The sequence below is a fragment of the Salmo salar genome, chromosome ssa04, assembly GCF_905237065.1.
Source record: "Salmo salar chromosome ssa04, Ssal_v3.1, whole genome shotgun sequence".
Classification (NCBI taxonomy): Eukaryota; Metazoa; Chordata; class Actinopteri; order Salmoniformes; family Salmonidae; genus Salmo; species Salmo salar.
Window position 1 is genome coordinate 69,729,906 of NC_059445.1, and position 22,206 is coordinate 69,752,111.

General features: G+C 43.7%; 2 protein-coding genes across 4 annotated transcripts in view; one reads left to right on the plus strand and one right to left on the minus strand.

Moving 5' to 3' along the window:
• rad51d (RAD51 paralog D) lies at nt 1-8,904 on the plus strand. Of its 2 annotated transcripts, none has more exons than XM_014197874.2 (10): nt 1-321; nt 447-508; nt 1,203-1,321; nt 6,634-6,715; nt 6,864-6,998; nt 7,102-7,197; nt 7,464-7,554; nt 7,861-7,931; nt 8,259-8,423; nt 8,652-8,904. In XM_014197874.2, the coding sequence occupies exons 1-10, from the start codon at nt 240-242 to the stop codon at nt 8,757-8,759; spliced, it is 1,011 nt and encodes a 336-aa protein (XP_014053349.1). In that variant the 5' UTR covers nt 1-239; the 3' UTR covers nt 8,760-8,904. The 2 variants fall into 2 exon arrangements, with proteins under 2 accessions (XP_014053349.1, XP_045573243.1); XM_045717287.1 differs by having other exon boundaries at nt 468-508.
• Nucleotides 8,825-22,206, minus strand: part of lig3 (ligase III, DNA, ATP-dependent) — a 25,319-nt gene continuing 11,937 nt past the window's right edge. Inside the window, exons 15-21 of one of the 2 annotated variants that reach the window (XM_014197873.2) lie at nt 16,815-16,957; nt 16,265-16,339; nt 12,144-12,290; nt 11,481-11,631; nt 10,432-10,541; nt 10,146-10,247; nt 8,825-9,886 (exon numbers count right to left, since the gene is read on the minus strand). In XM_014197873.2, the coding sequence (XP_014053348.1) occupies nt 9,653-9,886; nt 10,146-10,247; nt 10,432-10,541; nt 11,481-11,631; nt 12,144-12,290; nt 16,265-16,339; nt 16,815-16,957 (962 nt within the window). In that variant the 3' untranslated portion in view covers nt 8,825-9,652. Of the gene's footprint in view, nt 9,905-10,145; nt 10,248-10,431; nt 10,542-11,480; nt 11,632-12,143; nt 12,291-16,264; nt 16,340-16,814; nt 16,958-22,206 lie in introns of both variants that reach the window. The other variant, XM_014197871.2, reaches the window with a different exon arrangement.

Consider the following 22,206-nt stretch of genomic DNA (forward strand, 5'->3'; position numbering starts at 1 on the left):
TCATATCCGGAATTACGTCACGACCATTTTCTCTGGAAGAGCTTCCGAAAATATAGCGGCATTATATATATTTTCAAAAACTTGAAAGCATAACAACCTACCATGGATAGTTTCTCAAAACTGTAAAGTTGAAGTGCATGTAGACCATGTAACTATTTAGACATCCCATATTACAGTGGACAGCTTGCTAGCTTCTTTCTGGACATAGCTACTGCTAGCTGCCTAGCTAGCTATGTGCCATGGTTGTTCTCAGAGATGGCATGTGTCCTGGATTGAGTGAAGAATTGGTTGAGGCTTTTCGGGCAGCAGACATTACAACAGGTAGGTGGGTTTTAATCCATTTGTTTACTCTGGTTAATCTAGCTAGTTGATGTGGCAATGTTGGTATGACAAAGTATTGAAATACAATAATAATACAATCAAAGTTACATTATCATTTTTTTAAGTGGAAGATCTGGTGTCATCAGATACAGAAGACCTTGCTCAAAAATGTTCCGTGTCCTATAAGGTAAAACATGCATGAATAATTCATTTCTATAATCATTATGTGATCTTGCAGACGTTGATTCAACTTTGATCCAACTTTATTAAACGAGCATCATGACCATTCGCCTCAGTAGGGTTGTGACTAGATGGAGTACTGCTACGACCGGAAGTAACGTTTCTTAGCAGGTTATGAGAACATTTTAGCTAACCCTAAACCTTTTCCTAATCTTAACCTAATTATCCTAACTTGCTCCGTTATTCTTCTAATGCAGAGGTGTCAAACTCATTCCATGGAGGGCCTAGTGTCTGCTGTTTTTTGGTTTTCCTTTCAATTAAGATCTAGACAACCAGGTAAGTTCCTTACTAATTAGTGACCTTAATTCATTAGTCAAGTACAAGGGAGTAGCGAATACCAGCAGACACTCGGCCCTCCGTGGAATGAGTTTGACCTGGTCCTAACCTGTTGCGTAAGTTCTCCTAACCTGCTACGAACAAGTTACTTCTGGTTGTGGCTGTATTCCACCTAGTCAGAATCCCTGAGTAGCCGGTTCTCTGCACGTAGAGAATGAACGTGATGCGCAGATGCCTCGGGAAGCTCCAGATCTTTTATTTCTGCAGACAAAAGATCCTGGAAAAGTTGGATCCGCAACCACTCCGTTTCTGTAATGAGACAATGTTACAAACACTTTTGGCCACTGACTAACTTTGCATTTCAGGCCCTGCTGGCTATACGCAGAGTGCTCCTTGCCCAGCACACAGCATTCCCTGTATCAGGTGCTGATCTATATGAAGACCTGCTGAGTTCAACAGCCATCCTCTCCACAGGCAATCCTAGGTGAGAATCTGCACATCACGTTGAAGGCCCTACATCGAAACTGTCTGAGGGACTTTCTATCAGCCAAAACCAGTCAAGTGCCTGTAGTCTTGATGAGTATAAAAAAAACAGAAGAAGTCTAGCATGAGACAAAAGTTATTGGGTTATGTCTTGAGGGTCGATAATTACAGTTCAAGTCAGAAATGTACATTCACTTTAGCCATATACATTTAAACTCAGTTTTTCACAATTCCTGATATTTTAATCCTAGTAAAAATTCCCTGTCTTAGGTCATTTATTTTAAGAATGCGAAATGTCAGAATAATAGTAGAGTGATTTATTTCAGCTTTTATTTCTTTCATCACATTCCCAGTGGGTCAGAAGTTTACATGCACTCAATTAGTATTTGGTAGCATTGTCTTTAAATTGTTTAACTTGGGTCAAACATTTTGGGTAGCCTTCCACAAGCTTCCCACAATAAGTTGGGTGAATTTTGGCCCATTCCTCCTGACAGAGCAGGTGTAACTAAGTCAGGTTTGTAGGCCTCCTTGCTCGCACACGCCTTTTCAGTTCTGCCCACAAAGTTTCTATAGGATTGAGGTCAGGGCTTTGTGATGGCCACTCCAATACCTTGACTTTGTTGTCCTTAAGCCATTTTTCCACAACTTTGGAAGTATGCTTGGGGTCATTGTCCATTTGGAAGACCCATTTGCATCCAAGCTTTAACTTCCTGACTGATGTCTTGCGATGTTGCTTCAATATATCCACATAATTTTCCTGCCTCATGATGCCATCTATTTTGTGAAGTGTACCAGTCACTCCTGCAGCAAAGCACCCCCACAACATGATGCTGCCACCCCCATCCTTCACGGTTTGGATGGTTTTCTTCGGCTTGCAAGCCTCCCCCTTTTTCCTTCAAACATAACGATGGTCATTATGGCCAAACAGTTCTATTTTTGTTTCATCAGACCAGAGGACATTTCTCCAAAAAGTACGATCTTTGTCCCCATGTGCAGTCATGGCCAAAAGTTTTGAGAATGTGAAAATTAATATTTGTGTCAAAGTCTGCCGCCTCAGTTTGTATGATGGCAATTTGCATATACTACAGAATGTTATGAAGAGTGATCAGATTAATTGAAAAGTCCCTCTTTGCCATGTAAATGAGCTGAATCCCCCCAAAAACATTTACACTGCATTTCAGCCCTGCCACAAAAGGACCAGCTGACGTCATGTCAGTGATTCTCTCGTTAACACAGGTGTGAGTGTTGACAAGGACAAGGCTGGAGATCACTCTGTCATGCTGATTGAGTTCGAATAGCAGACTGGAAGCTTCAAAAGGAGGGTGGTGCTTGGAATCATTGTTCTTTCTCTGTCAACCATGGTTAGTTGCAAGGAAACACGTGCCGTCATCATTGCTTTGCACAAAAAGGGCTTCACAGGCAAGGATATTACTGCCAGTAAGATTGCACCTAAATCAACCATTTATCGGATCATCAAGAACTTCAAGGAGAGCGGTTCAATGGTTGTGAAGAAGGCTTCAGGGTGCCCAAGAAAGTCCAGCAAGCGCCAGGACCGTCTCCTAAAGTTGATTCAGCTGCGGGATCGGGGCACCACCAGTACAGAGCTTGCTCAGGAATGGTAGCAGGCAGGTGTGAGTGCATCTGCACGCACAGTGAGGCGAAGACCTTTGGAGGATGGCCTAGTGTGAAGAAGGGCAGCAAAGAAGCCACTTCTCTCCAGGAAAAACATCAGGGACAGACTGATATTCTGCAAAAGGTACAGGGATTGGACTGCTGAGGACTGGGGTAAAGTCATTTTCTCTGATGAATCCCCTTTCCGATTGTTTGGGGCATCTGGAAAAAAGCTTGTCTGGAGAAGACAAGGTTAGCGCTACCTTCAGTCCTGTGTCATGCCAGCAGTAAAGTATCCTGAGACCATTCATGTGTGGGGTTGCTTCTCAGCCAAGGGAGTGGGCTCACTCACAATTTTGCCTAAGAACACAGCCATGAATAAAGAAGGGTACCAAGACATCCTCCGAGAGCAACTTCTCCCAACCATCCAGGAACAGTTTGGTGACGAACAATGCCTTTTCCAGCATGATGGAGCAACTTGCCATAAGGCAAAGTGATAGCTAGGTGGCTCGGGGAACAAGACATCGATATTTTGGGTCCATGACCAGGAAGCTCCCCAGACCTTAATCCCATTGAGAACTTGTGGTCAATCCTCAAGAGGCGGGTGGACAAACAAAAACCCACAAATTCTGACAAACTCCAAGCATTGATTATGCAAGAATGGGCTGCCATCAGTCAGGATGATTCCCAGAAGTTAATCGACAGCATGCCAGGGCGGATTGCAGAGGTCTTGAAAAAGAAGGGTCAACACTGCAAATATTGACTCTTTGCATCAACTTCATGTAATTGACAATAAAAGCCTTTGACACTTATGAAATGCTTGTAATTATACTTCAAGAATTGCATAGCAACATCTAACAAAAATATCTAAAGACACTGAAGCAGCAAACTTTGTGGAAATTAATTTTTGTGTCATTCTCAAAAGTTTTGGCCACGACTGTACAGTTGCAAACCATAGTCTGACTTTTTTTATGGCGGTTTTGGAGCAGTGGATTCTTCCTTGCTGAGCGGCCTTTCAGGTTATGTCGATATAGGACTTGTTTTACTGTGGACATCGATACTTTTGTACCCGTTTCCTCCAGCATCTTCACAAGGTCCTTTGCTGTTGTTCTGGGATTGATTTGCACTTTTCGCACCAAAGTACGTTCATCTCTAGGAGACAAGGTAGCCTAGTGGTTAGAGCGTTGGACTAGTAACCGGAAGGTTGCAAGATCGAATCCCATGCTGACAAGGTATAAATCTGTTGTTCTGCCCCTGAACAAGGCAGTTAACCCACTGTTCCTAGGCCGTCATTGAAAATAAGAATTTGTTCTTAACTGACTTGCCTAGTTAAATAAAGGTAAAATAAAAAGATTTAATTGATCCCCAGATGGATAGGCTAGTAGTTTGTCCCAGGCTAACACACATAGTTTGCATTAGTTAAATAAAGGTAAAATAAAAAGATTGAATTGATCCCCAGATGGATAGGCTAGTAGTTTGTCCCAGGCTAACACACACTGCAAGCATTAGTTTGGCTAAACATGTGTACATACACCAGATGACAGGGGAAGACCGGATACATACACAACAATGTAAATCACGGTTATGTGACGGTATTAGAACAGACAGCAGAAGACACATCAATGGGCAATTAAGGTTGTGGGCGATTCCAGCCTTATGGATGTTACATTTGTGTGCAGAATCTCAACTTTAATGTCTCACAGAATGAACAAACAAAATATAAATGAAACTTTGATAGTGTCTATAGTATCCCTTGGGGGGAGTGTATATCCAAAAAAGCTGACTTATAAATATTGGCATGTTGGAGAAATAAAGCAAATAATAGCACCTCTTATTTGCTTTATTTCTCCAACATGCTAATATTTATAAGTCCGCTTTTTTGGATATACACTCCCCCCAAGGGATACTATACACACATCAAAGTTTCATTTATATTTTGTTTGTTCATTCTGTGAGACATTAAAGTTGAGATTCTGCACACAAATGTAACATCCATAAGGCTGGAATCGCCCACAACCTTAATTGCCCATTGATGTGTCTTCTGCTGTCTGTTCTAATACCGTCACATAACCGTGATTTACATTGTTGTGTATGTATCCGGTCTTCCCCTGTCATCTGGTGTATGTACACATGTTTAGCCAAACTAATGCTTGTAGTAGCACTATGTGTGTTAGCCGCTCCATGAAATGGATGAGCTTTTTGAGAAGACTGAACATATTAGCAAAAGTCTGTGAGTTTGTCTTAGGTCAAAACATGGTTAGCCATTTCGAAGGAAGGCTTGGCTGCACACAAACAATAATTTAGAAAATACTGTCATTTCCATTATTACTTTTAGAGAGGAAAAACAACCCTTTTGGATGTAACACCTTACAAAGTCTGAAATAGACATTCAAATCTTAAAGATTTCTTGATAAAATCATGACACATTTGTTGTCGTCTGAAACATTTCTAAAATGTCAATTTAAGGCATAGTAACTTAGGACTATATAATTACAGGATGGCCTGAATGCATGCAATTTTCTACGTTAACCCCTTACACTTGTGGAAGTTGTCCTACATAGATAGGACAAAATACTCTGGATACATTCAGTAACATAATAAGTATTCATTGACATTTTGGAGTAGGTGCAAGATAGAAGAAAAAAAAAAAAAAGTACAATTGTTTTAGTGAAAGGTCTAACTGCTGTCTCCAAGTGACCATACACCTCTCCGAACTGTGCACAGTTCCAAAGTAATTTCAATTCACTTTTATGACAAGGAAAGAGCCTTCAACTATAAGGTTCTTTTTTTGAGCTCTCCTAGCTTTGCTATTGAGGAACTGACACAAGCCCAGTTGTAGTTTTTTGTTTGGAATACAGCCGTGTCCCCAACATCACACAATTACTGTTGTTGTTTTACGCAATCCAAAAGCGTACCATTATACATTTGCAATCTGGGTCAGGTGGGCTTCATTTGAAAGCTAAGTTATAAAATACGATTTTAGTGTTAGGCTTTCAAAAGGCACTTCAGACAAACCGATTTGTAATTTTGGTTCACATAGAATGGAGTCATGAGTGCATTCAAGTGCATGTTCCGCAGCAGATTTTCTTCACAATATGCCAAACATAGGCTCATTCTGTTCAGGACAACCCAGGGTATAACGCATGTCATCCTTGTAACTGTGGATCAAACATAGCGATCATGAACGTTGATCATTTTAATTACATGAGTATTCAAATTTGGAAAATGTGAAGTGCGCATTTGGACCCATGGGTGTGTGGGTTTGCTTGTATGACATACAAGCGGTGTCATACAACAAATGTGCAAAAGAAGCCCAACTAGCTGGAGAGGTGGGGGCATCTTCTTGTTACGTGGTGCTCAAATTTCTAATGGTTTTCAGTCAAAACCCATACAGGCTGTGAAGCGGAGAACAAATTAGTCGCTTATTAATGACAATTTGCTATTTTCAACCGGTATACGGGATGACTGGCTGTGAGTGGAAAGGGCTACCTGGTCAAATAAAGCCTGCACTCCGACATTTAAGACCTTAAGGATAATTATGAAAGTGGTTTCATTTGTTAATAACTAACTGTATTTTGCATGCTCAGGTTGACTTTCCCACTGAATCACCCTTTTATTATTGTATTATGACTTGATGGGTTGGTTTTAGCACCTAGCAGGACTTCATAGCCTTGGTGAATGATAGTGTTTGTTTTCCTCCAGTCTAGATAAGCTCCTAGACTCTGGCTTGTACACAGGAGAGCTCACAGAGTTGGCAGGAGGCCCTGGAAGTGGAAAAACCCAGGTGACCCTTTTCCCACAATCATATATCATGTCATTGGCAAAGTTTACACCTTGCTTATCAGTGTGGTTGGTTTTCATAGAATAATGCTGGTATCACTAGTGTATTGAGTACAACATGTTTATGCTGCCTACATTTCCCTCTCTTTTAGGTGTGTTTTGGTGTTGCAGTGAATATATCTTACCAACTGAAGCAGAGCGTCATATATGTTGACTCAACAGGAGGACTGTCGGCAAGTCGCTTGCTTCAGATGCTCCAAGCGAAGTCGTGCAATATAGAAGAACAGGTGAGCTAGAAGAGGCTGTGACAATGGAAAATCTAGTTGAATTAACATATTCATTTTCATCAAATAAATTCTCACCACACAGTTCTTACCCGTTGTTGTGCAGATGGAGGCTCTTCAGAGAATCCAGGTCTTTCCAGTGTTTGACATCTTCTCGTTACTCGGCTGTCTACATCATTTTCGATGCGTTGGACTTCAGCAGGTAGGCCTTTGAATGTGTGTCCCCCAAATGGCACCTTATTCACTGGTGCACTAATTTGGACTGGGCCCAAAGGGCTCTGGTCAAAAGTTGTGCACTATATAGTGAATAGGGTGCCATTTGGGATGGACTGTATTTGATGTTGCTGAAATAAATTCAATTGAGGTAGTTTTAAGATAACTATAATGACAACTGAAAATGTTGACATAACTGATCATTCATAACTGAACTCAATCATTCTTGCATCCGTCTTGTCATATATTTTACAGGCATCTGCGGGAGGTGGCTCAGTCAAAGCTGTAATTGTGGATTCAGTGTCAGCAGTTATTTCTCCCATACTGGGAGGCAAACAAAATGAAGGTGCTATGATTAGTTTCTCATGTGATAATTTCATATTTTCAAGTAGATTACACCTGTTCATTTATCACATATCTTAATAACATTCCTTTTTGAAATAACATTAAGATATAGTATCTGATAACACAAGCAATGCTGTATAATATACCGCCAGTGGAACGTAATTGATTTAATGAAGAGAATGGCATAATTGTACTCTGCAAAGGGAGTCACCGTTGTGATTTACTTGATATTAAAGGCAATTTTAGCATTTATTGCATTGTCTATTTGTATAGCGCCATAATGACCTTTGGTGATTGGAATTTCTAGGCATGTCCATGATGATGCAAGTGGCAAGGCTGTTGAAGACAATCGCCAAAGACTTCAATGTAGCCGTTCTGGTGAGGGCAACTGATGAACTATTGTTTTTGGTCCTATTCGGACATCTACACTAAGTGGGGGTTTATTTTGAGACATGAAAGGTAGGATAGTCGCATTCAAACCATGCTGACTGGTAGCCTAGGCTGTACATGTGTAGCGGGGTCCACACAAGCTACACGTTGTGTACATATGTGGTAGAGTAGGGCCCTGAGGTAACACAATGTGTTGTGAATGTATTGTAATATTTAAAATTGGCAGCAGCTAATGGGGATCCATAATAAATACAAGTGTGCTATGACCTATGAGCCTAATCAAATGGCACAGTGATAAGAATCATGTACCCTCAGGTGACAAACACTGTGACCAGAGACGGCAATGGGCAGCTGAAAGCCGGACTGGGCCAATCATGGAGTCACGTACCTAGAATTCGGATTCTACTGCAACGGCTCGAGAGGCCGGGATCCACTTGTTCTAGTGTACGCACTGCCACTTTGGCCAAGTCCTCAAGACAGGTAACCTATTGAAGCTTGTCCATGTTAGTATTCATTCTTAGTCCAAATAAGATAGAAAATGTCATACATGAGGCCCATTATTTTCAGCCTCAGTTCTGTGCAATCACAAGAAAGTGGTGACGTGGTATAACCCAAAAAGGTGATGTCATGGAATCCTGTCCTGTTGCACTGGAGATGTGTTCAAATAGGACCAAACTTAATGGAGATTTAACCTGTTTTGTCTCTTAGCCTTGTCATCTGAAAGAAGAGGTTGACTTGCAGTGCTGGGGCAGGTCTGAAGAACAGCTGTATGGAATGTCAGGAAAGAGGAAGCTGGAGAACACTGAGCCAAGCTAGGCCTCAACATCCATGGTGGTGCTCATTAGGTATCAAATGGAAGAAAACTGACACAGGGAGAAAAGGATATTCAAACCAGTTTATTTTAAACATTAGCACATCAAAGTTATTGTGTGAATTAAAGGATATTTCTGACAGATTGTCACCTGGTTGCACTCTGGTTTACAAAATTAACAAACCTCAATTTAGTGTTCCACTTGGCCATAAAAAAAAAGGTGACAGTGTCCTGCTAGTCTCCCCCTCCATCTTGCATTTCATGTGGAGAACATGCATTGTTAGAAGAAGCCCTCTCCTAGATACTATGACAGTCTAATTTCATGATTTGTATCATTGGACATGTCCATATGACATGTTTAAACTCTTCCTAATAGTATTGTTATCTACACTACACACTCGATCAAAGGAACCCCGTTTGAAGTGAGAACCTTGGCCTTGAGGTAGGTCAGCTGGACCTAACCCGTTCACACAGCATGGGCACACAATTGCAGAAACCAAACTGAAAAAGACTAACTTAAGTAATTATGGTTTATTTGAACCAATGCTACTTGGATACGAAAAAGGACTGGAAACAAAATAAATAGAAAGATCCATGGATGGAAACATTACTCAGCCCATAGTAGACAGATACTACTCCTAGCCTGACGTAGTTAGGCCTATATCTTTCTTAAAACTCTAATCATACTCTGCCATGACCATCATAATATCTCATGATCTGGTCCTGTGTCCTTGTGGTTATGTCATTCATAGCAACATTCAACTAAGTTTATATCGGTTTTAGCTTGCATCAAGCTCGGCTGTAAAACATGATCAGCGTATAATGGTCCGTTGTTTGTTAAGCCAACACACTTCAAAATCGCACCAGTGTTCAGCTGGGGGGTTGTAATTAATGTTCATCAGCAGGGAGGCACCACCCGTCTCTTGCGGATACACTCCCAGATCCAGCCGGGGGTGACTCTCTGGGCATGGCTGTCCTCCTCGGGCTCAGTCAGGGTGTGTGTGGCCGAGGCGGCGTCATACTCCGGCACCAGGTCCCCGTCGTAGGCCAGAAAGTAGCGCCGCAGCTTGGTGTGGTCCTGCACAGAGTCTGGCAGGACAAGCTTCACCCCACTGAAAATGTCCAGTAGAGTCTGGGGAGAGCAGAAAGTCTTTAAGACACAATCCTTAATTAGTTTAATTTCTTCTATCATTTATTAAAATGACAGTAAGTACTATCAGATTGCACCTTTAACTAAATACAGTATTACAGATAGATCATCCAATAATAAATAAAAACATTTAGGTTCTAATATTTCATCTACTAGCATGCCTTGTTATAACTTTGTTTAGAAGAATTTGAGCGTGAATCGCAGTTGGTGACAAATGGAACAGAAACAATGAAGCACCCACCTTGTCATTCCTGGGTTCTACCAACTTGGAGGGGGTCATCTTAGTCTTGCTTTGTCCATTCTTGCTTTGTCCATTACTGTGATGGACAGTTTCAGTCTTTACCTGGAATACATTGGAGCCCAGAGATTTTTCAGCAAGGCTGAAATCTAATCTGGATGACAGAAATGTAATGACCTAATAAAAAATAAAAAGTCTACTGATGCTACTTCGTGGTTCACCTATGCAGCACCCTACAACATATTGCCAAATAGGATAACACCAGTTGCTATGGTTGAGTGTAGGGTACCTTCTTTGCGCTGGGCCCTTCTGAGGGCATTTTCCTCTTGGTTGCTAGAACAGGGGAGGGAGGCTCCGTCTTCACTGCCTTAGCTTTGGGGGTATTGCTGTTGCCTGTGCCTAAGGTAATGGAAACATCACGTTGAATCAAAATATATTATTAAGAGCCGGGTTGGAACCGGTTCAGGGAACAGAAACAAATCGGGAACGAAAGTTCTTTAGTGTTCCGGAACAGAACCGTTACTTTCAAATCTTGAAACGGTTAATATTTTTTGCTCCCCAAAAAATATTCCTAATGTCTAGTATATAGTGCTGTAATTCAGTGAAGTTATGCTAGTAATAGCCTAAACACATTCCAATTGATGTCATGATGTCCAGCACTTCAAGCCAACCCCCCCCTCAATGTCCACCCTTCTCTCTCATCCACCCATGAAATTTGTGTCACATCTCACGCTTGCACTTAACCGACCAATTAAAACATGTAAACTAGCTTTCCCCATTCCATATCGGTGCTAATTGGTGAGGTAAAATAATGAGATTAATGTAAAAATGATGTTGAGTTCAAGGGTTAAAACACTTACAGAAAGGAACTATATGAATATGACTTTTGGGGTTCGAACCGGTTCAGAATTTTATGCTGGTTGGAACACTGGACCGGAAAAAAAGGGGTTCTGTTCAGAATGGAATGATTGGAAAATCATTTTGGTTCCAAGTTGTTAAGAGTACATTATTACTATCATGAGGAGATCATGTAATTCCCCTAAAGTGTCAAACAAAAAGGATGGAAATCTCAAACCAAGGAGAGTTGTCATACCATGTTTTTTCTTCCTCTAGGTTTTTTTATTTATTAGTTGGGTGTACAGATGCAGTACTTATCAATAAGAAATTCTTACAATACGAACATGTGTAAATAAGTATGAATATATGTCTGCGTCCATAGGGAAGAGGGTGCCATTTCAGACGCACCCATGCATATACACATACTTATTGACATATGTTCATAGTGTTTGTTTGCATTATTGGTGAGTAAAGCATCAACTACATGTCTATGGTACTCACTGGTCTTTCTGGGCGTGACTGGCCTCTGGGAGGTGGAGGGTGGAGAGTTGCTCCCACTGTCTCCTGAAGAGCCCTTGTCATCCTCACCTCCTTTGGAGGGCCCGGCTGTCACCTCAAAGTCACACCTCTCCTTGGAGATGCGGAAGAGCTCCTGAGCGAGAAAAACAAAAGTCGTGAAGTTAGTGTTACTAGGGTATATGCAAATTATCTTTGAGGAATAGTTGTGCTGCGTACAACAACCGTTTATGACAGGAAAGGTTTTGCATTGTATAGTAGAGATGTAATAACAAAAAAACTTAATGCGAGTTTGAGCTATTGTGTATAAATGTCTATTCAGCTCAAAAGACTACCTTCCTATCACACCAAAACCACCTCAGCAGCAAACCATCTGTGTTTAACACATTTTGGTTGCTATTTGAATATCGATACAATTATAGTACAAGTTCCTCTGTATTCGTATCTGTTTGACTAAAAGACAACGGCTGACCAAGTGGTACTGTTTCTATTGTTGATTACATTTTTTTAATCCTTTACTTCTACATGGATATTTAGTCAGTTGCACAGAGCACCTATAAATAAGTATAATGGTTTTACATTACAGATAAGAAAAAATAGACATAAAATAGAAGCCCTACATAGTTGCATGATCAGGGTGTTCCTTACTTTGAGCTGCATCAGGTTGGTTGCACTCTTCCAGTCCTTGTCGTCACGGACACGCGTCATGCGGGGGAAGCGGATGGATATGCCGTCGGCGGTGTGCATCTCCGACTTGGAGAACTCCGCCCCCGTGATCTCCCACACCGGCGCTTTCTATCTCAGGGAGAGAGACATACGAGGATAAAGTCAGTAGAACTCAGGCTGCGTCCCAAAACACATTTTAGTCAATTAGCAGATGCTCTTATCCAGAGAGACTTCAGTTTAGTGCATTCATCATAAGGTAGCTAGGTAAGACAACAACATATCACAGTAAGTACATTTTTCCTCAAAATAGCCATCAGCAAAATCAGAGCTAGTAAGAGGGGGAAAAAGTAAAGTTTGGGGTGGGGGGTGCTGTGGGATTATTTAAAATACTCTTCAACGTAGGGTTTCAGATGTTTTTGGAAGATGGGCAGGAACTCTGCTGGCCTAGCTTCAGGGGAAGCTGGTTCCACCATTGGGGTGCCACGATTGAGAAGAGCTTGGACTGGGCTGAGCAGGAGTTGACCTGCCGTATGGGTGGGAGGGCCAAGCGACTAGAGGTGGCAGAACGGAGTGCTCGGGTTGGGGTGTAGAGTTTGAGCATAGCCTGAAGGTAGGGAGGGGCAGTTCCTCTTGCTGCTCCACAGACAAGTACCATGGTCTTGTAGTGGATGCGAGCTTCAACTGGAAGCTAGTAGAGTGTGCTGAGTGACATGGGAGAACTTGATGTTTGCAGGGTTTTGTCCAGGGTCACGCCAAGGTTTTTTGCACTCGGAGGGGGATATTGTGGAGTTGTCAACATTGATGGAGAGGTCTTGGAGCGGACAGGCCTTCCCCGGGAGGAAGAGCAGCTCTGTCTTGTTGAGGTTGAGCTTGAGGTGGTGTGCCAACATCCAAGCTGAGATATCTGCCAGGCACGCTGAGATGCGTGTCGCCACCTGGGTGTCAGAAGGGGGAAGGAGAAGAGTAGTTGAGTGTATTCTGCATAGCAATGATAGGAGAGACCATGTGAGGATATGACAGAGCTGAGTGATTTGCTGTATGAAGAGGAGAGGGCCTATAACCGAGCCCTGGGGGACACCAGGAGTGAGTACATGGTGCAGACACAGATCCTCTCCACGTCACCTGGTAGGAGCGATCTGCCAGGTAGGATGCAATCCAAGAGTGTGCAGAGCCTGAGACACCCAGCACTGAGAGGAGGATCTGATGGTTCACGGTGTTGAAGACAGCGGCTAGATCGAGGAGGAGTCAGCTTTGGCAGTACGGAGAGTCTACGTGACATAGAAGAGCAGTCTCGGTTGAGTGACCCGTCTTGACTGGTTAGGGTCAATAAGATTGTTCTGAAAGCGATAACGAGAGAGTTGATCAGAGACATCACACAAGTGTTTTGGAAAGAAAGGAAAGACGGATACTGGTCTGTAGTCAAGTGTTTGAGATGTCGTCAACCTTTTCAAAGTGGTTGACGAAGTCGTCCGCAGAGGGAGGGGGTGCAGGATTAACGACGGAGGAGACTGGAAAATAGTTTCATAGGGTTAGATTCAGAGGTTTGACAGATTGTATCTGCTGCTAAAACCACTGAGGAAAAGGATAATAGGTCCTCCAGAAGTTTAGTACCCTATCACCTACAGTGCACTCGGAAAGTATTCAGACCCTTTGCTATGAGACTTGAAATTGAGCTCCGGTGCATCCTGTTTTCATTGATCACCCTTGATGTTTCTACAACTGGATTGGAGTCCATGAGGTCTAAGGAATTGTCAGTAGAGCGCCGAGACAGGATTGCGTTCAGGCACAGATCTGGGGAAGGTTACCAAAAAGTTTCTGCAGCATTGAAGGTCCAAGAACACAGTGGCCTCCATAATTCTTAAATGGTAGATGTTTGGAACCTCCTAGATCTGGCCGCCCAGCCAAACTGAGCAATCGGTGGAGAAGTGGTCGGGGAGGTGACCAAGAAACCGATGGTCACTCTGACAGAGCTCCAGAGTTCCACAGTGGAGATAGGAGAACCTTCCAGAAGGACAAACATCTCTGGAGCACTCCACCAATAAGGCCTTTATGGTAGAGTGGCTAGACGGAAGCCACTCCTCAGTAAAAGGCACATGACAGCCGAAAGGACTCAGACCATGAGAAGCAAGACTATCTGGTCGGATGAAACCAAGATTGAACTCTTTGGCCTGACTGCCAAGCATCACGTCTGGAGAAAACCTGTTACCATCCCTACGGTGAAGCATGGTGGTGGCAGCATCATGCTGCAGGGACTGAGAGACTTGTCAGGATCGAGGGAAAGATGAACAGAGCAAAGTATAGAGATCCTTGATGAAAACCTGCTCCAGACCTCAGACTTGGGCGAAGGTTCACCTTCCAACAGGACAACGACCTTAAGCACACAGCCAAGAAAACGCAGGAGTGGCTTCGGGACAAGTCTCTGAATGTCCTTGAGTGGCCAGAGCCCAGACTTGAACATCTCTGGCGAGACCTGAAAATAGTTGTGCAGTGATGCTCCCCATTCAAACCAGACAGAGATTGAGAGGTTCTGCAAGAGAATGGGAGAAACTCCCCAAATATAGGTGTGCCAAGCTTGTAGCGTCATACAAGAAGACTCGAGGCTGTAATCGCTGCCAAAGGTGCTTCAACAAAGTACTGAGTAAAGGGTCTGAATAGTTATGTAAAATGTGATAACAGTTGAAACGTCGATGGAGGGTGGTCTAAATATACACAATTACGTCATTTAGCAGACGCTCTTATCTCGAGCGACTTACAAATTGGTGCATTCACCTTATTCCTATCAGTATCTTATTCACAAGGCCTGGCTTGAGCTATAGGTGCTGCACAGATTGATACCCATTATCAAGATTGACCAATCAGGGAGGCAACAAAGAGACCAAAGATAACCCTGAAGTTAGCTGCAAAGCTCCACAGCAGAGATTGGAGTATCTGTCCATAGGACCACTTTAAGCCGTACACTCCACAGAGCAGGGCTTTATGGAAGAGTGGCCAGGAAAAAAATAAGCAAACATGTTTGGTGTTTGTCAAAAGGCATGTGGGAGACTCCCCAAACATGGAAGAAGGAACTCTGGTCAGATGAGACTAAAATTGAGCTTTTTGCCATCAAGGAAAACACCATGTCTGGCGCAAACCCAACACCTCATCACTCCGAGAACACAGTGGTGCCAGCATCATGCTGTGGGGATGTTTTTCCCCATCGGCAGGGAAAGGGAAACTGGTCAGAATTGAAGGAATGATGGATGGCGCTAAATACAGACAAATTCTTGAGGGAAACCTGTTTCAGTCTTCCAGAGATTTGATACTGGGACAGAGGTTCACCTTCCAGCAGGATAATGACCCTAAGCATACTGCTAAAGCAACACTCAAATGGTTTAAGGGGAAAGATTTAAATGTCTTGGAATGGCCTAGACGAAGCCCAGACCTCAATCCGATTGAGAATCTGTGGTATGACTTAAAGATTGCTGTACACCGGCAGAACCCATCCAACTTGAAGGAGCTGGAGCAGTTTTGCCTTGAATGGGAAAAATTCCAGTGGCTAGATGTGCCAAGCTTAGAGACATACCCCAAGAGACTTGCAGCTGTAATTGCTGCAAAAGGTGGCTCTACAAAGTATTGACTTTGTGGAGGTGAATAGTTATGCACGCTCAAGTTCTTTTTTCTTTTTAACAAAAAATATTTTATCTTCATAGTGGTAGGCATGTTGTGTAAATCAAATGATACAAACCCCCCAAAAATCCATTTTAATTCCAAGTTACAACCTGGAATTATTTGTAAGGCAACAAAATTGGAAAAATGCCAAGGGGGTGAATACTTTCAAAAGCCACTGTATAATGACTGTACATTTTAGTCATTTAGCAGACGCTCTTATCTAGAGCGACTTACAAGAGCAATTAGGGTGAAGTGCCTTGCTCAAGAGCACATCGGCAGATTTTTCATCTAGTCAGCTCAGGGATTCAAACCAGCAACCTTTCGGCTACCTGCCACTCCACTATGGAGAGCCTAACTTAATTGAAAAGCCTAAAGAAGTCTGGAGATTCACAATTTTTGTCCTTGAACAGAACTCAGCAGGAGATTAAAATGCGTTAAACTATATTAAATCTCACCTCGGGATCGCGGATAATAAAATCAGGGTAATAGTTCTTGATGATTTTCAACCAGCCAGGGATTTTACTGGGTTCCTGGAGACAGAAATGAGATGTACACATACAAACATTAAAGAACAGTCCTCATACTTCATGAATTCCAAATACCCTCCTAGCCCCTAGGCACTCCTGTATATCTGAAATGAGTGAATAGGTTTAAACAGCATGGTAATTGCTCCATCTTGACTTCTGATAGGATTGGTGAAATTTGCACCATACTGCTTACGCCTATTCAGGCGTGCCTAGGTCAGGGGTATTCAAATCTTACCCCACGAGGTCCGGACAACTGCTGGTTTTCTGTTCTACCGGATAATCAACTGCACCCACCTGATGTCCCAGGTCTAAATTAGTCCCTGATTTGAGGGGAAGAAAAAAAAAAAGCAGTGGAACTGGCTTTGAGGTCCAGATTTGAATTTGAGGGCCCAAGTTGGAATTCAGAAAACCCTATTTCACCAACAGGCCACTCAAGAGTGAACTGTCGGGCAGTCCCCCCCCAAGCTGCTTGAGTCACCTTGCTGATTTTGATCATGTCCAGCTCCTTCTGGAGTCGGGTCAACATGGCGTCATCGTAGCCTCCGGAGCACTTGGTCACGGTGCACCACTTCTTAGAGTTGGGGTCATAGCAGCCCATTAAGAAACTGGACATTATCCCGCCTGGTAGAGACATACAACATATTATAAAAACACATTCATGTGAGATATTTTTCTACCCCCACAGCCCAAAATGGTCAGATTCTGTACATGCTGGATATATAGACTACATCCCAAATGGCACCCTATTCTCTATATAGTGCACTAGTTATAGGGCTCTGGTCAAAAGTAGTGCACTAAATAGGGAAAAGGGAAAGATGCCATTTGGGATGTACACAGACTACTAAGCCACGAGTTGCCATAAGTGAAATGAATGTTAGAGTAGATGTTAGACAAACACACTGAACAAAAATATAAAACGCAAAATGTCAGTCCCATGTTTCATGAGATAAAAAAACTAAAACTAAATGTTCAATACGCACAAAGCTGAACAATGGCGCCGGAGATGGCTGCCGTTTTATGGGCTCCTAACCAAATGTGCTATTGTGTGCATTTTTTCATTAAATCGGACACGAAGGATATACTTCAGACACCGGACAAGGCCCAAATCCCCATCATTCGCATGAAGAAGAGACAGATATCGGGGAAGTAGGTCGGGGAGCCTTGTAAAGATCCGACGGCGAGTGGGTAATCTGCCTCTACCATCAGTCCTATTAGCCAAAGTGCAATCATTGGATAATAAAATGAATGATCTCCGATCAAGACGAGCCAACCAATGGGATATTAAAAACGAATATATTGTGTTTCACAAAGTCGTGGCTGAACGACGACATGGATAACATACAGCTAGCTGGGTTTTCCGTGCATCTGCAAGATAGAACAGCTGCCTCCGGTAAGACAAGGGGTGGTGGTTTGTGTCTATTTGTAAATAACCGCTAGTGCACAAAATCTAATATTAAAGAAGAAGTCTCAAGGTTTTGCTCACCTGAGGTAGAGTATCTCATGATAAGCTGTAGACCGCACTATTTACCAAGAGCGTTTATCTATATTTTTCGTAGCGGTCTATTTACCACCACAAATCGATGCTGGCACTAAGACCGTACTCAACGAACTGTATAAGGCCATAAGCAAACAACAAAATGCTCATCCAGAGTCTGCGCGCCTAGTGGCCAGGGACTTTAATGCAAGGAAAGTTAAATCCATTTTACCTAATTTCTACCAGCATGTTACATGTGCAACCAGAGGGGGAGAAAAAAAAATGGAATAAAAAAATACAACTCTAGACCACCTTTACTCCACACGCAGACAAAACTCTCCTTCGCCCTACATTTGGCAAATCTGACCATAACCCTATCCCCTGGATTCCTGCAAAAACTGAAGCAGGATATACCAGTGACTCGCTCAATACGGAAGTGGTCAGATGAAGCAGATGCTAAGCTACAGGACTGTTTTGCTAGCACAGACTGGAATATGTTTCTGGGATTCTTCCTATGGCATTGAGGAGTACACCACATCAGTCACTGGCTTCATCAATAAGTGCATTGATGATGTCCCCACAGTGACCGTACGTACATACCCCAACCAGAAGCCATGTATTACAGGCAACATCCGCACTGAGCTAAAGGCTTGAGCTGCCGCTTTCAAGGAGCAGGACTCTAACCCGGAAGCTTATAAGAAATCCCACTATGCCCTTCGACGAACCATCAAACAGGCAAAGCGTCAACACAGGACAACGATTGAATCGTACTACACCGGCTCCGATGCTCGATGGATGTGGCAGGGCTTGCAAACTATTACGGACTATGAAGGGAAACACAGCCGCGAGCTGCCCAGCGACACGAGCCTACCAGACGAGCTAAATTACTTCTATGCTCACTTTGAGGCAAGCAACACTGAAGCATGTATGAGAGCACCAGCTGTTCCAGGACAACGGTGTGATCGCGCTCTTCGTAGCTGATGTGAGTAAGACCTTTAAACAGGTCGTCAACATTCACAAGGCCCCAGGGCCAGATGGATTACCAGGGCATGTACTCAGAGCATGCGGTGACCAACTGGCAAGTGTCTTCACTGACATTTTCAAAGTCTCCCTGACCGAGTCTAATACCAACATGTTTCAAGCAGACCACCATAGTCCCTGTGCACAAGAACACCAAGGTAGCACAAGAACACCAAGGTAACCTGCCTAAATGACTACCGACCCGTAGCACTCACGTCTGTTGCTTTGAAATGCTGGTCATGGCTCACATCAACATCATTATCGCAGAAACCCTAGACCTACTCCAATTTGCATACCGCCCCAACAGATCCACAGATGACGCAATCTCTATTGCACGCCACACTGCCCTTTCCCACCTGGACAAAAGGAACACCTATGTGAGAATGCTATTCATTGACTACAGCTCAGCGTTCAACACCATAGTGGCCTCACAGCTCATCACTAAGCTAAGGACCCTGGGACTAAACACCTCTCTCTGCAACTGGATCCTGGACTTGCTGACGGGCCACCCCCAGGGGGTAAGGGCAGGTAACAACACATCTGCCACGCTGATCCCAAACACGGAGGCCCCTCAGGGGTGCGTGCTCAGTACCCTCCTGTACTCCCTATTCACCCATGACTGCATGGCCAAACACCATCATTAAGTTTGCCGACAAAAAAGTGGTAGGCCTGATTCCCGACAACGATGAGACAGCCTATAGGGAGGTGGTCAGAGACCTGGCAGTGTGGTGCCAGGATAACATCTCCCTCAACGTGATCAAGACAAAAGGAGATTGATTGTGGACAACAGGAAAAAGAGGGCTGAGCACGCCCCCATTCTCATCGTAGTGGAGCAGGTTGAGAGCTTCAAGTTCATTGGTATCAACATCAACAAACTAACATGGTCCAAACACACCAAGATAGTCATGAAGAGGGCACGACAACACTTTTTCCCCCTCAGGAGACTGAAAAGATTTGGCATGGGTCCTCAGATCCTCAAAAGGTTATACAGCTGCACCGTCGAGAGCATCCTGACTGGTTGCATCACCGCCTGGTATGGCAACTGCTCGGACTCCGACGGCAAGGCACTACAGAGGGTCGTGCGTATGGCCCAGTACATCACTGGGGCCAAGGTTCCCGCCATCCAGGGCCAATATACCAGGCAGTGTCAAAGGAAACTCCTAAAAATGGTCAGACTCCAGCCACCCTAGTCAGACTGTTCTCTCTGCTACCACACGGCAAGCAATACAGGAGCACCACGTCTAGGTCCAAAAGGCTTAAAAGCTTCTACCCCCAAGCCATAAGACTATTTGCATTGACAACCCCCCCCACATTTTTACACTGCTGCTACTCCATCTATGCTTAGTCACTTTACCTCTACCTACATATTACCGCAATATCTCGACTAACCTGTGCCCCCGCACATTGACTGTACCAGTACCCCATTGTATATAGCCTCTCTACTGTTATTTTATGGTTGCTCTAATTATTTGTTATTTTTCTATTTCCTTAAAATAGTTTATTTTAGTAAATACTTTCTTGAAACTGCATTGTTGGTTAAGGGCTTGCAAGTAAGCATTTCACTGTAATGTTTACACCTGTTTTACTCAGCACATGTGACAAATAAAACTTGATTTGAAAAGCTTATTTCTCTTAAATTTGTTTACATCCCTATTGGTCAGCATTTCAAAAGTAACAGTCAGTGTCTGGTGTGGCCACCAGCAGCTCCTCATGGACTGCACCAGATTTGCCAGTTCTTGGTGTGAGATGTTATTCCACTCTTCCACCAAGGCACCTGCAAGTTTCCGGACATTTCTGGGGGGGGGGGGGGGATAGCCCTAGCCCTCACCCTCCGATCCAACAGGTCCCAGACGTGCTCAATGGGATTGAGATCCAGGATCTTCACTGGCCATGGCAGAACACTGACATTCCTGTCTTGCAGGAAATCACGCACAGAACAAGCTATATGGCTGGTGGCATTGTCATGCTGGAGGGTCATGTCAGGATGAGCCTGCAGGAAAGTTGCCACATGAGGGAGGTACCTTTAACGCACAGCGTTAATTGCCTGCAATGACAACAAGCTCAGTCCGATGGTGCTGTGATACACGCCCCAGACCATGACAGACCCTGCACCTCCAAATCGATCCCACTCCAGAGTACAGGCCTCGGTGTAACGCTCATTCCTTCGACGATAAACGCGAATCCGACCATCACCCGTGGTGAGACCAAACCGCGGCTCATCAGTGAAGACTTTTTGCCAGTCCTGTCTGGCCCAGCGAGACTGGTCCACTTGTTGCCAGTGATGTCTGGTGAGGACCTGCCTTACAACAGGCCTACAAGCCCTCAGTCCAGCCTCTCTCAGCCTATTGCGGACAGTCTGAGCACTGATGGAGTGATTGTGTGTTCCTGGTGTAACATGGACAGTTGTTGCCATCCTGTACCTGTCCCACAGGTGTGATGTTCGGATGTACCGATCCTGTGCAGGTGTTGTTACATGTGGTCTGCCACTGCGAGGACGATCAGCTGTCCTTCCTGTCTCCCTGTAGCGCTCTCTTAGGCGTTTCACAGTATGGACATTGCAATTTATTGCCCTGGCCACATCTGCAGTCCTCATGCCTACAGATTATTTAACTTATAATTCACTGTAATACAATTCCAGTGGGTCAGAAGTTTACATACACTGTGTTGACACTGCCTTTAAACAGCTTGGACAATTCCAGAAAAGTGTGTCATGGCTTTAGAAGCTTCCGATAGGCTAATTGACATCATTTGAGTCAATTGGAGGTGTACCTGTGGATGTATTTCAAGGCCATGTTCATCTGTACAAACAATAGTACACAAGTATAAACACCATGGGACCACGCAGCCGTCATACCGCTCAGGAAGGAGACACGTTCTGTCTCCTAGAGATGAAGGTACTTTGGTGCGAACAGTGCAAATCAATCCCAAATCAGTCAGACTACAGTTTGCAACTGCACATGGGGATAAAGATTGTACTTTTTTGAGAAATGTCTTCTGGTCTGATGAAACAAAAATAGAACTATTTGGCCATAATGTCCATCGTTATATCTGGAGGAAAAAGGGGAGGCTTGCAAGCCGAACTACACCATCCCAACCGTGAAGCACGGGGGTGGCAGAATCATGTTGTGGGGGTGCTTTGCTGCAGGAGGGACTGGTGCACTTCACAAAATAGATGGCATCACGAGGTAGGAAAATGATGTGGATATATTGAAGCAACATCAAGACATCAGTCAGGAAGTTAAAGCTTGGTCGCAAATGGGTCTTCCAAATGGACAATGACCCCAAGCATACTTCCAAAGTTGTGGCAAAATGGCTTAAGGACAACAAAGTGAAGGTATTGGAGTGGCCATCACAAAGCCCTAACCTCAATCTTATA